We start from the raw sequence: 17,482 nt of genomic DNA on the forward strand, positions 1-17,482 counted from the left end.
AGGGCATTTTCTGAACCTTTCACAGTAAGATATAAACTCAAATATCAATATATTTAGAAAACAATAAGATCCATGTATTTCCTGGAATTCTAGTCAAACATAATTTTAAAAGTCAGCACTGTTTTTTGATGAACGCTTCAATTTGGGAAGAACACTGATAGTGTAAGCCTCATTTTATTTTATTTTATCTATCTATCTATCTATCTATCTATCTATCTATCTATCCATCCCCGAGACAGGGATTCTCTGTAGCTTTGGAGCCTGTCCTGGACTAGCTCTGTAGACCAGGCTGGTCTCGAACTCACAGAGATCTACCTGCCTCTGCCTCCTGAGTGCTGGGATTATAGGCGTGCGCCACCACCGCCTGGCTCTCATTTTATATCAAATCATTGGAAAAGGCTTAATTATCACAATTAAAGAGGAACATGTTTGATAACATACTTCTTTGATAACAAAAACATTTAAGTGTGTAAATGTATTTATGTTTTGTGGTATTAGTTTTATTTTTTATTTTTTTGAGACAAGGTCTCACTATGTAGCTCTGGCTGTCCTGGAACTGGCTTTTTAGACGAGGCTGGCCTTGAACTCAGAGACCCGACTGCCTCTGCCTTTCAAATGCTCGAATTAAAGGTTTGCGCCACCACCGCCCAGCTTTTGGTACTAACTATAGATATGTAGGTATTTCACCTTCAAACATGAACATGTAAAAACATAGCACACATACATGAACACTAAGCACAAAATATACAAAAATGTTTTATATACATGTATATGCAAAGGCCAGAAGACAAATGTTTTTTGGGTACTTCTACCTTTTCTTGAGACAGGGACTTTTACTGACCTGGAGCTTGCCTGGCTAGCTACTGTGCCCGTGGGATCTGCCCTTCCCTTTCCAGTGCTGGGACTGTAAATGCATACCAACATACCCAGCTTTTTACCTTGATTTTGGACCTTTATCAACTGAGTTATCTCTTCAGCCCTTAAAGTCTTAATACATCAAAGTCATTTCCTTCATGGAGACGTATTTAGTGAGACTAGAATCATGTCAATTTGTACTAGAAAAATGGCTGAAGATGTGTTTCTGGCCAGGCTTTAGTCACTGAATGTTTTAGTAGTTCTATAAACACACTTGGAGACATTCACAAACAGTATCTTTGTTTGTGAGGAGCCAGGACTGGAACCCAGGTCTAAATTCAAAGTTCATGTTTACAAAACACTGCATCAAACACTGTTTACTTACTACTAAACCTGCATATGTTTCTCAGGGTATTAAAGACCAAGTGAAACAACTTATATCCAGTGCTGTCATGAAGCTAGGTACACCTTGGCATTCAAAGATTCTCTTTCCCCTATTATAAACTTGAATAACAATGGTGTCATAAAATTTTGTTTGTTTGTTTGTTTTTTGAGACAGGGTTTCTCACTCTGTAGACCAGGCTGGCCTCAAACTCAAAGAGATCCTCCTGCCTCTGCCTCCTGAGTGCTGGGATTAAAGGCGTGCGCCAACACTGTCCGGCATCAGTAAATATTAACCTGAAATTTGAAAATAGTTTATACTTGCACCAAAAGTTCTGGTAACTTGATGTTTTAAATTTTTATGCTTTACTTTGAAATATAAATAATATGTAGAAAGTATAGTGAATAGATCTTTCAACAACTCAAAGCAAAATGAGACTCTACGTTATTATCCATCTGTTGCTATCTCATTCCTGCACCAATCCTTGGAGCTTCATTATTATATACTGGCTGTGGTAGCGCACGCCTTTAATCCCAATGCTCAGGAGGCAGAAGCAGGTGAATCTCCAAGTTTGAGGCCAGAGGAGTTTCAGGACAGTCAGAACTACACAGAGAAACCTTGTCTCAAAAACAAACAAACAAACAAAGTAAAAAAAAAACCAACCAACCAACCAACCAACCAACCAACCAACCAACCAAAAAAGGACTTCTGATTAAGCACCATATAACTTTAAACAGACATTCAACAGGTTCTGCAGCAAATGAATTGCACATATTTTAGAAATACTTGTTATGGCTACAAAGTAACAGATACACACTTATATTAAAAATGTCATACAATAAGTCATAATATCCATTACTGTGGTGCTATTTTATTTGTGCTGAAATGTGGTGATTTTATTTGTATGTTAATAATTAAAGTTTGCCTGGAGATGAGAGGAAACAGCAAGCCATTTTAAGTGAACACAAGTCAGGCACATGCCCTTAATCCTGATCACTTGACAGGCAGGGATTGTGTGTGTGTGTGGTGTGTGTGTGTGTGTTTTCAAGGCCACACTAGGGAACAGAGCCAAGTGGTGACACACACCTTTAATCCCAGGACCAACCATAGAGACCTGGAGGTCTGTACAGACAGGCAGTGACAAGGAAGTGAGGTAGCTGGACTAAGAGCCAATGAGAGGGCAGAACAGCAAGGCAATAATAAAAGCCTGGGTAGACAGGAAGTCTTGGCATTTGTAAGCTGCAGAGCTGGTGAGGTAAGGTGGCTGGTGGCTATTCCTATTTCCCTGATCTCTAAGGCTTTCACCCCTATATTTGGCTCCATGTTTTTTATTTAATAAGACTGCTTGGAAATTTGGCTACACATTACTATACACATTTTAAGTATACAAATAAGGGAAAATAAATATTCCATTTTCAATAGAAAATAAGTATTGGCAACTGCTTACAATTTTATTTTCCTTAATAAATGAAACAAGACAACTTAGAATGAGAATTTCCAAGTTATGGGGACATTTAGTTATATAAATGATTACAAATGTGAGTAGCTGTCATTACTGTAAATAATTTATTGCTGAATTTTAGAAACATAATTAGTTCTTTGATCTACATTATAAATTAGATCAAAAGGTTAAGATTGCTCTTAGAAGCCCTACATGTGGCATACACCTTTAATTCCAAAGAGAAGCAGGCAGATTCTGAGTTCAAAGCTAGCTTGGGGGACTGGAGAGATGGCTCAGTGTATAGGCACTTACACACACATATAAAAATAATAAAACAAATTAAAAAAATAATTCACAGTACACAGTGAAGACTCTACTAAGAGCAAAGTACTATTCTAGGTTCTTGGGGTGATTTGAATACTATCAAGATTTTGATTCTCTCTTTAGGGAGCATATACTATGTGACCAGAGGAAATCAGACAGTATACAGGCATTTCTAGAGCCTAGTTAGAAGATGGAGATACCTAACAAATACAAATGTTTGAAAGTTCTCAGAAAATTGAAAATACTTTTTAACTTGGAATGGCTAATATAAAACAGGGCATAAAAGCACTTGAGTTTGTTCTTAAAGGTTAATGCAGTATTTGGAGATTTAATGATAAAAGACAAAGGTGCCCTGGACAAAGGTGACATCAGAGGGATAGAGAGAAAATCTATAGTCTACACCAAAAACTGTTTAAGGTTTCAAACAGGATAGGTAAGATTTCAGAACTCTACTCAAACTTGCAGCAAAACTGTTTATAAATGCTAACACTCCTTGATTAGATATGCATCACCTCAGTCACTTGAACCCAAAGTAATTCTTTATGCTTCATGTTTGACTGACTGCTTTGATCTGTTGTAAATGGTCTTTAGCTTAGTTCACCATTCTTTTAGAATTATAGTCAGACTCATTTGCTAAAGAGGGTACAATTACAAACAAGTAAAATGAATTGTCAGCTTCACTGAACCTTGACAAAAGGAAAAGTGTCAACATGCAGGATAATGGAAAGAATGGAAAGAGGAGAAATGGAATAGTGAATGGGGACAGTGAGTCTGCCTTTTTGTATTATTCCAGGCACACACTCTTGGAAGCTGGCCAAGTTGTTAAGGGTTTAAAATTAGGTCACTGTTTTGGGGAGGCTTATTAAGATTTTTAATTCAATAAAATATAATCACATTCATAATGACTAAACATATGGCAAATACAATATACAGTCCATTTTAAAATGCAGATCATAAATAAATTTCATCTTCCAAAGGTTGAAAATGTATTTCTGATCCAGATAAGAAGTTTAAGAGACGTCTGCAGTGCAATGTCTGACAGTGAAGGACACATAGTACTTATGGTGGATACTGGTACTACTCTGGGCTATTTTGTTCTGAGGTCAGCAATATTTATGTCAAAGACAGCAGTAGACCTGTGGATTGTAAGACATTACGCTTCTAAAAAGTGGACTTTTCTTCACAAAGGAAAAAAGGCAGTAATAGTACACGTTCACTTCTGTTCTCACAGTGTTAGAACCACTGCCCAGCAAATGCCACGGGTGCTGTAAAACGCCACAATGGTAAAACATTTGCCCATCTTTCTGGCTTCTCCCAATTCAATAATCTATTTGGGGATTTTAATTTTATATGCTAATTTCTCTTTCCTTCCTTCTTTCCTTCCTTCCTTCCTCCCTCCCTCCCTCCCTTCCTTCCTTCCTTTCTTTTTTTAAATGGAGCTGAGGACTAAACCCAGGGCCTTGCGCTTGCTAGGCAAGCACTCTACCACTGAGCTAAATCCCTAACCCCTGCTAATTTTGTTTTTAGTATAGGTACTAACTATCAATCAGGCTTCTGGAGTAGCAACCACAGAACAATTCCAGGTACCTTAAGAAGAAAAGGGATTTATCTGAGGCTTTGTGCTAGTCTCCAGCATTGCTGGGAAGGCTAGTGACTAAGCTCAGCAAACAGGCTGGAACAGAGATGGCTGTAGAGCGAACATTCTACCATGAGTTATCCCAGAACCTGGGCCACAATAGCTCCTAACCTGTGGCAGGACAGTGGTGACTGTGACAGTGTAACCCTTTGTCTTTTGTAGACACTATTGCTCCACTCTGCTTCCAAAAGCATTCTCAATAGCCTCTGCTTTCTGTGCTACTAGCTCCTAACCTAAAAAGCCTATGTTGAAACCTAAGCAGTGGAGAAAGGCTCAGGAAGCCCTTTCTGGCTTTTCTTCTGGGAGGCAGCCTCTCCCCTCTATTAAGACCTATGCAATGCTGGGTGGTGGTGATGCACACCTTTTATCCCAGCACTGGGGGGCAGAGACAGGCGGATCTCTAAGTTTAAGGCCAGCCTGGTCTACAGAGTAAGTTCCAGGACAGCAAGGATTACACAGAGAAACCCTTGTCTCAAAACAAACAAACAACAAAATCTACCCAAAACCCCAAACAACCAATCAACTAACCAACTAAAACAACCTACATAAAACTGGGAAGGCTCTAGTGCTAGGAAGCCAAAACCCTCTAGTGACCCATACAGAAAAGCAGCCTATTCAGAATGGCTACAATACAGCAGCCTCTGTCCTCTGAGTAAGTGCTCTGGATTCCAGAATCTAGAGCAGTTTGAGCAGCAAGTCCCTGCCCCCACCAATCATCAGTCTACCTACTTGGGCCACTACCTCCTACCTGAGCCCTGTCAAACTGGTTCTCACACTGCCCCCTTTCTATCTCCCACATGCCCAAATTCTTGGGCTTAAGGGTCAGAAGAACTACTATGAGTTATGTATGTAAAAACTTTATTGCGTACAGGCTAGTTATTAGTTTCTGAACGCATCAAACTTGGAGGTTGTCAGGATAATTAGACAAAGTAAACCAAAATTACAAGCACGATCTCATTTGTTATCAATTTTCATGAAGCCGAGAATATGGTTTGGTTGGTAGAGCTGTTGCCTGACATGCACATGGCCTTGGGTTCTATTTCCAGCATCACAAAAACAGCAGGTGTAGTGGTATATGCTATAATCTCGGTGCTTGGAAGGTGGGAGCTGAAGGATCAGAAGTTCAAAGCCACCCTCAGTTACTTAGTAAATACAAAGAGACAAGACTATATAAGGTCCCGTCTTAAAACAAACAGACAAAATACAAACAATGAAAAAAAACTTCATATTCATATAACAGCAAAACAACAATCTTCATAAATGATGGCTTCTTAATCTTTTTCCCTAAGGACTGTGGCCTCTTCTGGAGACCTCTGGATCTAATGGGCACTGATGTCATATCTTTATTTTAAAAATTCATTTTGGGGTTAGCAAGGTGGTTCAGTGGGTAAAGGCATTTGCCACCAAGCTTGACAGACCTCAGTTTGGTCCTGAGGCTCTACCTACCTCCATGATAAAAGGAGAGGACCACATTCCACAAGTTGTCCTGATCTCCATCAGTATGTTTGCTGTGGTACATGAACGCCTTTAGACACATTCACAAACATAAATGTAATAAAATTAATTTTGTAATTAAGTTTAATATGCTTGCCCTAAAAAACAAACCCCTATACTACCCAGTCCTGCTCCCAATTAATTCTTTAGCTCTTTCTACTGCCATGTACTTCCACATATTCTAATTTTTATTAAGTTAATATTCTGTGTTCCTATTATAACAAATATTTAAATACTAATTACTGCTGAGCCAAGCTCTGTACTAGTATTTTATTTTCTCTCATGTCGTTTAAATTTTTCTTCAGTATTAACTTTATACATTTGCTTCATTGTCTGAATTTATTCCCAATTCTTCCTAAATGCACTAAAAGAGTCATCAAATCTCAATGACATTTGCTCCTTACTGTTCAAACATTAAGTAACTGATACACTAGACTTCGTGGGGATTTTTGTTCTGGTCCAGTCTAGACAGGATACATTCTTTCCCCTCTCTAAGCCTAACTTGACTGATACCTAAACTGCACTTAGCTTCCCTCCTTGCATTTGAATGCCATTTCCTGACCCCACTTCTCCATTCTTAGTCTGCCCCCCCCCCCCATAGGGTTTCTCTGTGTAGCTTTATGCCTTTTCCTGGAACTCACTTGGTAGTCCAGGCTGGCCTTGAACTCAGAGATCCACCTGCCTCTGCCTCCCAAGTGCGCCACAACTGCCCGGCAGTTTGCTCTTTCTTAACTGAGCATCCTCATTTGAATCACAGAACAAAAAATACAGACCAGGAGGCTAGAGATATGGCTTAAGAGCACTGGCTGCTCTTCCAGAGGAGCTACGTTCAATTCCCAGCTCACAACCATCTGTTACTTCAATCTGAGGGATCCAGCGCCCTCTTCTGGCCTTCTCAGACACTAGGCATGCACATAGTACATATACATACACACAGGCAAAACACATAAAATAAATACAGACTAATCAATTCTCTCTAAAATAGTATATACAACTAGAACCCTGAGACACGCGTGGAAAGATTCAAATTGATCACATACAATAGATGCCTGAGCACAGGTATCATTGGTATGTAGAACTCCTGTTGGGAAAAGCTAACTGGAAAGTGACAAGTAGACCAGTAAGAGGTAGAAACCAACTTAAAATTGTGATAAAATTATAAGAAAAATCTTAAAACTAATAATTGTCTAAAAAGAATCTATGAAATATACTGAGTATTGGGCTTAATTAATAAAATGATTTTTAGAAAAGACTGTGTATCTAGGGATGAAGCTCAGCAGGTACAGTGCTAGCCTTAGCCTAGCACAGAAGGAGAAAGGAAAAAGATGACTGCAGCAATGAAGAATTACCTGCCTGAAAGATTAGCAACTAATATTTATTGAATGCTTATTACATATCAAATACTGTTCATATCAATTAACATCTATGGTTTCCTTAATCCTCAGAATATTACTTTATAGGGTTATTATTCTTTTTGTAAATCAGTAAGACAGAAAATTAAGAGCTATATGACTCATTTGGGGTGAAATGTGTTAAGACACTGTTGAGGAGGATTCAAAACTAGTCCATTTGGCTCCAGACCTGAACTTTAAGCTTTATCACATGAAATCCTTCCACAAGTGAACTACATACTGTCCTCCTCATGGAAATGAGGTAAGGCTATGTTGAAGGCATAAAAGGCCTAATATGAATCTATCCTAGGTATGAGGGAAAGGTATGTCTCACAAAAAGCACAAGAAGCTAACGTGAAAACCATGGCTGCAAATGTTGAATGAGCTCTTACTTGTTTAGCCAGATTGAGACAAAGAAGGGACATTTTAGATCTTTAAGTGTCTTGCATAAAATGTAATTTCCATGTTAATGACAGAAAAAATTAACTCACCAAAGAAAATAAAAGAGCTCCAGGTAATCGAGTACCACCAAAGACCTAAGAGCTAGCTTGCAATTTCACTTTTCATTAAAAACTAAAAAGTTACATTGAGATATGTTCTCTCACTTTTAAAAACAGTTAAATATATAAGACACACAGTTTGAGAAAAGAAAGATTTGTCATACCTTTTTGGTGCTGTGGCAAACTTCAAAATTTTCTGTAGAAGCATTTTCTCACAAATTTGGCTTTATAGAATAAAGGAATGGTAGGTCAAGCTGCTAGGTCATTTCTGATATTGTCCCTATAAACTGGCATCTCTAAATAGTCAGCTATTAACATAATGATTATTATCTTAAATTAATAAAAAACATTCTTGCTGTGACAAAAACAAAACTGTTACTGAAAGACAATGGTAAATTAAATCTTAAAAGGCTATGTAAGAGAAATTGTAACCTTTGTTCCTTTATCAATGCCCAATTCTCATCTTATTATTAATGTAATCTACTAGGGTTTTAAAAAATTAGTTTTCAAAGTCCTATTAATTGGTTGATCTGGCCATGTATTTTTCAAGATAGAAAACCATGGTAAGTTTTCCTTACTGAAAATGATACATTCTCTTCTAGCTGGCAGCTTTTAAAAAATCTTTTAGTGACTCTGCACTAGCAAAATTAAATTTCTCAAATAATACTGGGTCATATAACTTGCTTTATTTTATTTTATGGCCACAGAAAACTAAGTATACACTCCCTTTGTGTAGGAAAGGAAGGTCTCTTTCCAGCGCTGAACTGTTAAGATTTTAACATTTGCCAAAAGACCTATACTTCTCTTAACACAATATTCATATACTCATTTGCTTAGAACACACAAAAAAATATGCTATCCAGATAGGTAGATAGATAGACAGACAGACAGATGATAGTTTGTTTTGTTTAAAATAAATGAAAAAGGTACGTGGGTCCGGCACTAATAAGCTAATGCCTCATGTACAAGCCAAACTTGAAAGTTAAATACAAACTATTTTAAAATGCAAGTCAGACTTAATTAAAATAAATGTCAGTGTGTTCTACCTTTTATTTTTATAATGAATCTATTCTAACTATAAGCAATTAAGAACCAACAAGGTGTTAAATGTAAATATAGGAATCTAAACTTGAAATCTGGGGAAATGGGCGGGTTCAAAGTTAGAGCAGAGATGGTGTAGGTGGCTCATCACATAGCCCCACACCCATCATCTTACATTATGCAAGAACAAGGCTGCACTCTCAACAATATTCTTTATCATCAGTACTGAATATTTGATTTTAATAGTAAATGAAGAGCTACATTAATATGACCCTGAAGTTGTCTCAGCATTCCTAATTACAGACTGAGAAAAAAACTAACCCTATATATTCTAGACACTGATAGGAATTAAAGTAGTTGTGTTTTTAATTTGATAGACAAATATATAATTTTAGAAATAAAATTTAAAGTCAGAATTTCATACCTTGTGCAAGCATGTTAAATTCCAAGAACAGTGCTATGTGGTAAAGTTCCATGGCTTCTTCTGCTCTGGTCATGTTTGGCTTCCCTGCAACGAGAGCCTGAACTTCACTGAGACTCCCCACAGAAGGGCTACAGTGCAAAACAGAGAGGTCCACCACGTCAGTATACATACAGTGTAATATCACTTTTGCATATTTTTTTGGTATAATGGACTCATCTAATATAATTCTTGTGGGAGTTCTCAAAGTTCGGTCTGTGATTTCTTCACCAGTCCGTATCCTCCTTTGTAATAAATTTCGGAAAAATGGGGACCGTGCAGAAATAATAGCCTTGTGGGCTTTGAGCTCTTCATCTAAACAGTTCTGATTTCCACCAAAAGCTTCAACTAGTTCAGAGTCTGAAGAAAAACTAAGAACGACATCATAATAACACATGTAATCAAAGAGTCCACGCATATCTACATCAAGGGAATTTGGTGTTCCAAATTCTTCACTAAGCTGAACAAGGATATCGACATTCTGAAACCTTGAGTCCTCCACTCCAAATTCTCCCGTGTAAAGGTAGTGTAACAAAGCAGAAAACATGGACATATCAATACCAGCTGTACTGATGTCCATTATTATCTCTGCCCCATACTCAGGTGAGGAAGAAAGCAGTGTTTTAAAAAAGGGACATCTTGCTGCCAAAATGGCACGATGAACAGGAAAACAAGTTTCTTGAAATATTAAGTCCACATCAGTACAGTACTTATACTCATAAAGGTCAGCCATATCCTTCTGTAGTGTCCGGGCTTCTGGTCTGGCCAAACTGGCTTGCAGAGAAAGCTCCTTTAAGGCTGAAGTTCCCTCATATTCTTCTACTAGTGCATTGACGTCTCTCACATCCCACCCAGAGAGGAGTTCTCGCATCTGCTTGGCGTGATCAGCCGATCTATTTGATTTTCGGCGTTTAATAAATTTCTTTTTGAGGGTGGCAAGGCCAGAGGTTCTCTTTTTTTTGTCTTGTGGTTTCTCATGGCCATGGTCAAGGCTATACAACTTTGATTCACAACCATAGCCTTGCTGAGAATAGGATGATGTTCCTAAGAAGAAAATTAAGCAAATCATAATTTCTTAACATTCAATTTCAACATTTTATTTCATGCCTAAAATTTTTATAAACACATTCTGATACAACTCAAATAAACTGAACATTGTTTTTTATTAATGAAAATAACTCATTTTTATATTAAGAAAGAGGGCTGGGTATGTGGGGCAGACTTGTAATCCAGCACTTTAGAGGCTGAGGCTAGAGGTCAAGAGTACGAAAACCGCCTAGGCTGGAGAGCTCCTATAAGGGTGTGCGTGCAAGGGTATGTGTGTGTGTGTGTGTGTGTGTGTGTGTGTGTGTGTGTGTGTACACGCACGTGTGTACATGCATGTGTTTGGAGAAGGGAGCAGAGAAATGGCTCAGTGGATAAAGTGCTTGCTCTGCCAGCATGAAGACCTAAGTTCAGATACCCATCAGACACATAAAAGCTAGACACAATGGTATTGTGTTGGGAAGCTGGAGACAAGCAGATCCTAGGGACCACAGGCCAACTATTGTAGCTAAAAGATGAGCTCCAGGTTCAGTGACAGACTCATCTGTATGTAGAGGAGCTAGAGATATGGCTCAGTGGTTAAAGAACTGCTGTTCTTACAGAGGTCCTGCATTGGGTTCCCAGCAACCCCAACAGGCAGCTCATGGCCACCTGTAATTCTAGTTCCAGAGGATCCAATATCCTTCTGTGGACTCTGCAGGCACTTGTCACACAAACATATATTCAGGCACAAACACATACATATAAAAGAAAATAAATCTTAAAAGTAAAATAAAGTGGAGTGTAATTGAGAAAAGATACCTGATGTCAATGTCTGCCTCCCTGTGTACACACAGGCAACTATACCTGCACACCCATGCATATAATACACCATATATATGCAAAATAAAATAAAATAAATCTATTTTAAAAGGGCCAGAAAGATGGCTCAGTGGGAAGTCATTTGCCACCAAACCTGATGTCCTGAGTTTGATTCCTGGTACCGACATGGGGATTAGGAAAGAACTGACTCTCACAAATTGTCCTGACTTTTATGTGCCATGAATACTTCCACCAGATTAAAGTGTTCTGTAACAATTTTTAATAAAAAGGAAGGTAAGGAGGGACGAAGGAAAGAAGAAAACAACAAATAGAAACAAAATTTTATCTGAATTTTTAAAAATGTCTTTGGTTTTCTAGTAATCAAGGACTATCTTAAGGGCTCACTCATGGATTTTTAGTAAATGAGAGGCAGTTTGCAAATTAAGAATATTGTCTATAATTGTGAAATGTTTTTCTCTTCAACCACACTAAGGCTGCATTTATAATAAGCCTGATTAACATTGGGGTGGGCAGGGAACATAGATATCGCAGAATTATTACCTATAATAATTTTTCTATGGCTCAGCACTCTTCATCTAAAAAGATAACTGTTGACACAGTCCTATTTACAGTCACAATAGAAAATAAAATTTAGAAATGCAAAGTTACCTATGAAAGTCTGCTGGGCCTGTGAATTTCCCCCTACCCGTGGGGAGCATGAATGAGGATAGTTAGATGCATTAGCACCCATTTTCTTCAGTCACTCCGGCATTCCATCTGCTGGTTCTTCAGAGTGTAATCCCAGAGGCCTTTACGAACCTTCAACCCTGGATCCAGCAGCCTCTTTTCATCCATTTCTTGATGGAAACAAAAGATAAAGTATTTATTGTTTTAAATTATTTTAAACGAACAATTAAAAAAAAACAAAAACAAAAACAAAAAACTCTTGGGCTAGAGAGATGGCTCAGCGGTTATGAGCACTGCTTGCTCTTCCAGAGGACCCAGGTTCAATTCTTAGCATTCACATGGCAGCTTATACCTGTCTGTAACTCTAGAGTCAAATACCCTCTCACAGATACATGCAGGCAAAACAACACTGCATATAAAAATAAAAATAAAATCTAAAAAGCTACCACAAAATGCATTTTTTTTTGTAAATAATATACGGTTAGGCCACACATACATTTTTTATTTTTATTTATTTATTTTGTTTTTTTGAGACAGGGTTTCTCTGCATAGCCCTAGCTGTCCTGAAATTTGCTCTGTAGAACAGGCTGGCCTTGAACTCAAAGATCTTGCCTCTGTCTCCCAAGTCCTGTGGGATTAAAGGTGTGTGCCATCACCATGTATATGTCCATACACACTCTGACAAACACTTATATGGAAATCTAGTTACAGTGTTCAGTTAAGGCTGGAGATTTTTTTTACCTAGATACAGATACTAGGTAAAGCAGAAGTAACTGCAGTCAAATGACACACTTATATACGCACATGAATAACCAAATGTTTTCTAAAGTTTGATGCTTGGTGACATTACATTTTTAGTAGCTCAGTAGTAGAGTACTTGTATATGTGCACAAAGTCCTGGGTTGGATCTCTAACATCACAATTAAAACAACAAAAAATAAAATAAAGTTTATATTGTTCTTTAAAAAAAAAAAACAAAACAAGTAAGTCTAAGAAATCTTAGTTTTCAGGTTAAGCTTTACCGAAGCTTCAAGATTCTATGAGCCATTTTCTAAAAAATATTTTTATTATTTTTAAATGTGTGTGTGTGTGTGTGTGTGTGTGTGTGTGTGTGTGTGTGTGTGTGTGTGCATGTGAGTTCAGGTGCCTGGGGAGGCCAGAGGCACTGGATCCCCCAAGACCCAGAGTTACAAGAGGTTGTGAGCTGCCTGACATGGGTGATGGGACTCAAATTCAGGTCTTCTGGAAGAACTGTGCATGTTCTTAACTATCAAGCCATCATCTTTCTAACCCCATTTACTAGCTACTTTAACCATTCTTTGAACTGAAATAGGTCCTATGAACCAAAGTTGTACCCTTATTTATAGGTCTAACCTCACTCTTCTTACTCATTAAAGACTTAGATTTAAAGCTAGGTGTGGTGGTGCACACCTTTAATCCCAGTATGTGGGAGGTTAAGGCAGGTAGGTCCCTATGAATTTGAGGCCAGTCTGATCCACATAGTGAGCTCCAGGCCAGCCAAGGAAATACATATATTAAAAAATTAGCCGGGCGGTGGTGGTGCACGCCTGTAATTCCAGCACTCGGGAAGCAGAGGCAGGTGGATCTCTGTGAGTTCGAGGCTAGCCTGGGCTACAAAGCAAATTGCAGGACAGCCTCTAAAGCTACACAGAGAAACCCTGTCTCGAAAAAACAAAAAACAAACAAACAAACAAAAAAAACAACAAAAAAAATTATATATTGAATAAAAACATCATACAACAGCAAGTCTACCAAAATACTTGGGAAATCCAAAAACTTTCAAAGATGAGCTGTGAGTGTGGCATAAAGATGGATGTGAGAATGACAGGTCACTTCCTAAGAGTGCAATGACATGGTACTGCTCAGGAGCTAAAGCTGATTCTTGCTTCCTTTACTCATTCCTGAAGTCATGTTGGCTCTATTTTTGTTTGTTTGATTTTTGCCTTCTACTGACTACTGAGAAACTTCACTGACACAACACAAAGCATGCCAAAGGCATGAACTATTCTGAAATACAAGAAAAATGAGACTAGCTTCTAGACACAAGTGTCAGTGGAAGTGGACACAGTCCACTACTTTTGCTTTTAACACACACAAGAATTATTTTCATCTGAGAATCTTAGGTGCTTTGCTCAAGACACTAATACTGCTGGGCTCTGTGGTGGACACCTGTGGTCCTATCTACTTGAGATGAGAAGCTGAGACGGGAAGATCCCTTAAGCATAGGAATTAAGACCACGCTAGAGAACATACAGAAACCCTGCCCCCTAGATAGATAGATAGATAGATAAAGTAAATGAGTCACATTAATCTGTTTAATATATAAACGTTTTAAAAACATCCTTTTAAGAAAAAAGATTTAAATTTTATTATGAACATAATTAAAGCAACAGGTAGGTCATACAACATCAGTTATGCAGGATAAATGAGTATGTAGCAGGTACCAAGGAAGTACCTTTGGCTGAGCTAAAGATCAATGGCCATCACTCCTTCCCTAAGAACAGAGGCAGAAGGACCTTGAAGCCAAAATGAAATACCATTGAAATTCAGGGACAAAGTCTCTGCTGTGAGGCCCTCATCAATGGAAGCACCCTTGAAGATGAACTCATTATCTCCTATAGGAGCTCTATTACAAAACTGAAACAAGCCTTGGAAAGAAATGCGAAGGACTCAGAATCAGATATAGTCTGAAGTCTACCCCTTGTCTAAAGCAGTCCTAAATCCTCAGGGTAATCCTGGCTTTGCAGATTTAACACTAAAGCTATAATTGTTCTTAAAATTCTGAAGGAAGCATTTCCTTACTTTTCGGGCAACCAACAACCTATCCCAAATGGTACACAGTAGTACCTATTACTTATTTTATTTTTGAGACAGGGTTTCTCTATGTAGTTTTGGTGCCTATCCTGGATCTCCCTCTGTAGACCAGGCTGGCCTCAAATTCACAGAAATCCGCCTGGCTCTCCCTCCCAAGTGCTGGGATTAAAGGCATGCGCCACCATTGCCTGGCTATTACTTAATTAATCAGAATTTCAATAGCCCAGGGATTGTTTTCTTTCCAGGCAAGCCTTGGAAATATCTTCTCCAGCCAACAGGGTAAAATCCAATTTCTGGCTGATGTAGCAGGAAAGGTTAGAGGGCTTTTGGGACTGGGGAGGCCCAGATGACAGACACAGCAAACCAAGAGAGCTGCTAATAAGTTCCTTTTCTAAAGTCACCATTTTTGGGAGATTCCTTTGTTAACCCTCAACATGATCAATCCCAATCAAAAGATGTGAATTTTAAATATGTCAGCTGGGTGGGAAATCTCACACAGAATGAATAAACAATTGAACGAGAATTTTAAAAAGTTAACACATATACCAAGCTCTTCTTTCCCCATCATCCACCAAAGTCTAAATTAACATTTCCAAAGATTCTCCCCCAAATTTGGAAAATGCAGGGTTAAAAAAAGCTAGGTTTATTTACCTCAGGACTTTTCAGTTCTTTCAAATGTTAAGGTACACTGTGAAGAGAAGTATTCAGCATGATCTAAAGGAGCCCTATTGCTCTACAGATCACCAAAGAAATGAACTTCCAAATGCAGCCTGGAAAAAAAATGCTGATTGCAGCTCTCAAAACACTTTTTACTGCTTTTAGCAGAAGACAGACAGTAGAAGAGTAACACGAAGCCAGGAGGTGGTGGTGCACACCTGTAATCCCAGCACTCGGGAGGCAGAGCCAGGCGGATCTCTGTGAGTTTGAGGCCAGCCTGGTCTACAGAGCAAGATCCAGGATAGGCACCAAAACTACACAGAGAAACCCTGTCTACAAAACAAAAACAAAACAAAACAAAGACACCCCCCTCAAAGAATAATATGAAAGTTAAGCCACCTAAAGATGGAAATTACACAAAGAATCTGGATACTACATATTACTATATTGTTTTGGGGATTTTTAACTGCAGAGAAACATTCAACTGTAGGGGTTACCAAGTTAAACCAATGTGTATATTTTAAAGGTATCTTGACTTCAAAATTTATGTCTAAGGATATGTTGCTTTGAAAAGAGGTTCTGCTTTCGTTTCCACAGAAGATGAGATCCTGTGGATTGCTTCCAGACTAATATGGTTTGATCAACCAAGAGACCCCCTGAAAAGTCTATGACGACAGCCATGGTCCAGATGATCCAACATCCAAAACAGCTTCAAAGCGACTGACTGAGATGATCCAGCCTTGCAGATTACTACAGCCATATTTAACTATAATTCTTAATTTTCTCATGATCTCCATAAGATTAAAAGTGCCCCTAATCAGCAGGAAGTAGCCTAAAGGACTATGCCCACATTTCCCCACCCCTAAAAAAAATGATTATGGATGTTTGTCTTTGTTTAGGGGCTGGTTACAAATTGTTATTTGTCATAGTCAATCTCTTTCTAAAAGAACAAATAAGGAATATGATATAGAAATGATAGGAAAAGAGGGTAGATTATTAAATCTACTTTTAAAGAGCAACAGCTTGTTTGGAATGTTTTACATTGCTATGGATTTTAGTTTATTGATACAAATTTAAAGTTAATTTTGTTATTCTGTATATTTCTACCCTTGTTTAAGGTATTATGTTTATGCAATTCATTTAAAATTGTAAAACATTATGAAAGACACATTAATAGTAATCTATGATAATCAAGCTTGTAGTCATGTTAGTTAAGTTTTTTAGGTATACAAAGGTGTATTTCAATTAGGTAGGTAATCTTCAAACACTTCAAAGAACTTCAGAATATGGTATTTAAAATGTTTTAAGAATTTCTACTTTTCTGGACAATGAGACATGTCTGCTCCTGGCAGTACCTATTACTTCAAAGAGGATGATAGGCATCAAAGAAACTCATTATGGAGTTTGCTTTCTTCATGGAAAAAGTTAGCTAATGGGCAAAAAAGTGCTCTTGGCTTGACTGCTTGACAGTATGCTGTACAAACTGGACAGGAAGGACCCACAGGAAGGTGACCACTGAACTTTGCGAGATGAGAAGGTTCTTCAGGTTCCTGCTTTCCAGAGGAAATTGCCAGACATTCTACAGGACATAGGAAGAAGTGACTGATGAACTTTGCCAGAATGGGTGGAACAGTCCTTAAAATTTCCTGCTTCACTGAAAGCTATGCCAGAGTCTAGGCCTGTAGGCTGAAGACAGATGCTCCAACATTACAGAGGAACTTTGGATGACTGTCCAGACAGCTAGGTATCTCCGTTATTTCTAGAATTATGGAAGTTGCTTGCCATGTACTTCCTGTTTACTTAGGTAATATTGTATCCTTATGGGGTTTTTGATATAGTTGAAGACTAGATAGTTATAATTTTCCTTAGTTGTGATAATAGATAGATTAGATATAAAACTTTGGACTCAACAAATATAAGATGGATGATAGAAT

General features: G+C 38.1%; 1 protein-coding gene across 4 annotated transcripts in view; it reads right to left on the reverse strand.

The window, feature by feature from the left end:
- Btbd7 (BTB domain containing 7) overlaps positions 1-17,482 on the reverse strand; it is a 102,723-nt gene that overhangs the window by 48,389 nt on the left and 36,852 nt on the right. For 3 of the 4 annotated variants that reach the window (XM_036205839.1, XM_036205840.1, XM_036205841.1), the window contains exons 2-3: positions 12,039-12,226; positions 9,489-10,568 (exon numbers count right to left, since the gene is read on the reverse strand). In XM_036205839.1, coding sequence (XP_036061732.1) covers positions 9,489-10,568; positions 12,039-12,120 — 1,162 coding nt within the window. In that variant the 5' untranslated portion in view covers positions 12,121-12,226. Of the gene's footprint in view, positions 1-8,193; positions 8,248-9,488; positions 10,569-12,038; positions 12,227-17,482 lie in introns of those variants that run through there. The other variant, XM_036205842.1, reaches the window with a different exon arrangement.

This window comes from Onychomys torridus, chromosome 14 (assembly GCF_903995425.1).
Source record: "Onychomys torridus chromosome 14, mOncTor1.1, whole genome shotgun sequence".
Lineage (NCBI taxonomy): Eukaryota > Metazoa > Chordata > Mammalia > Rodentia > Cricetidae > Onychomys > Onychomys torridus.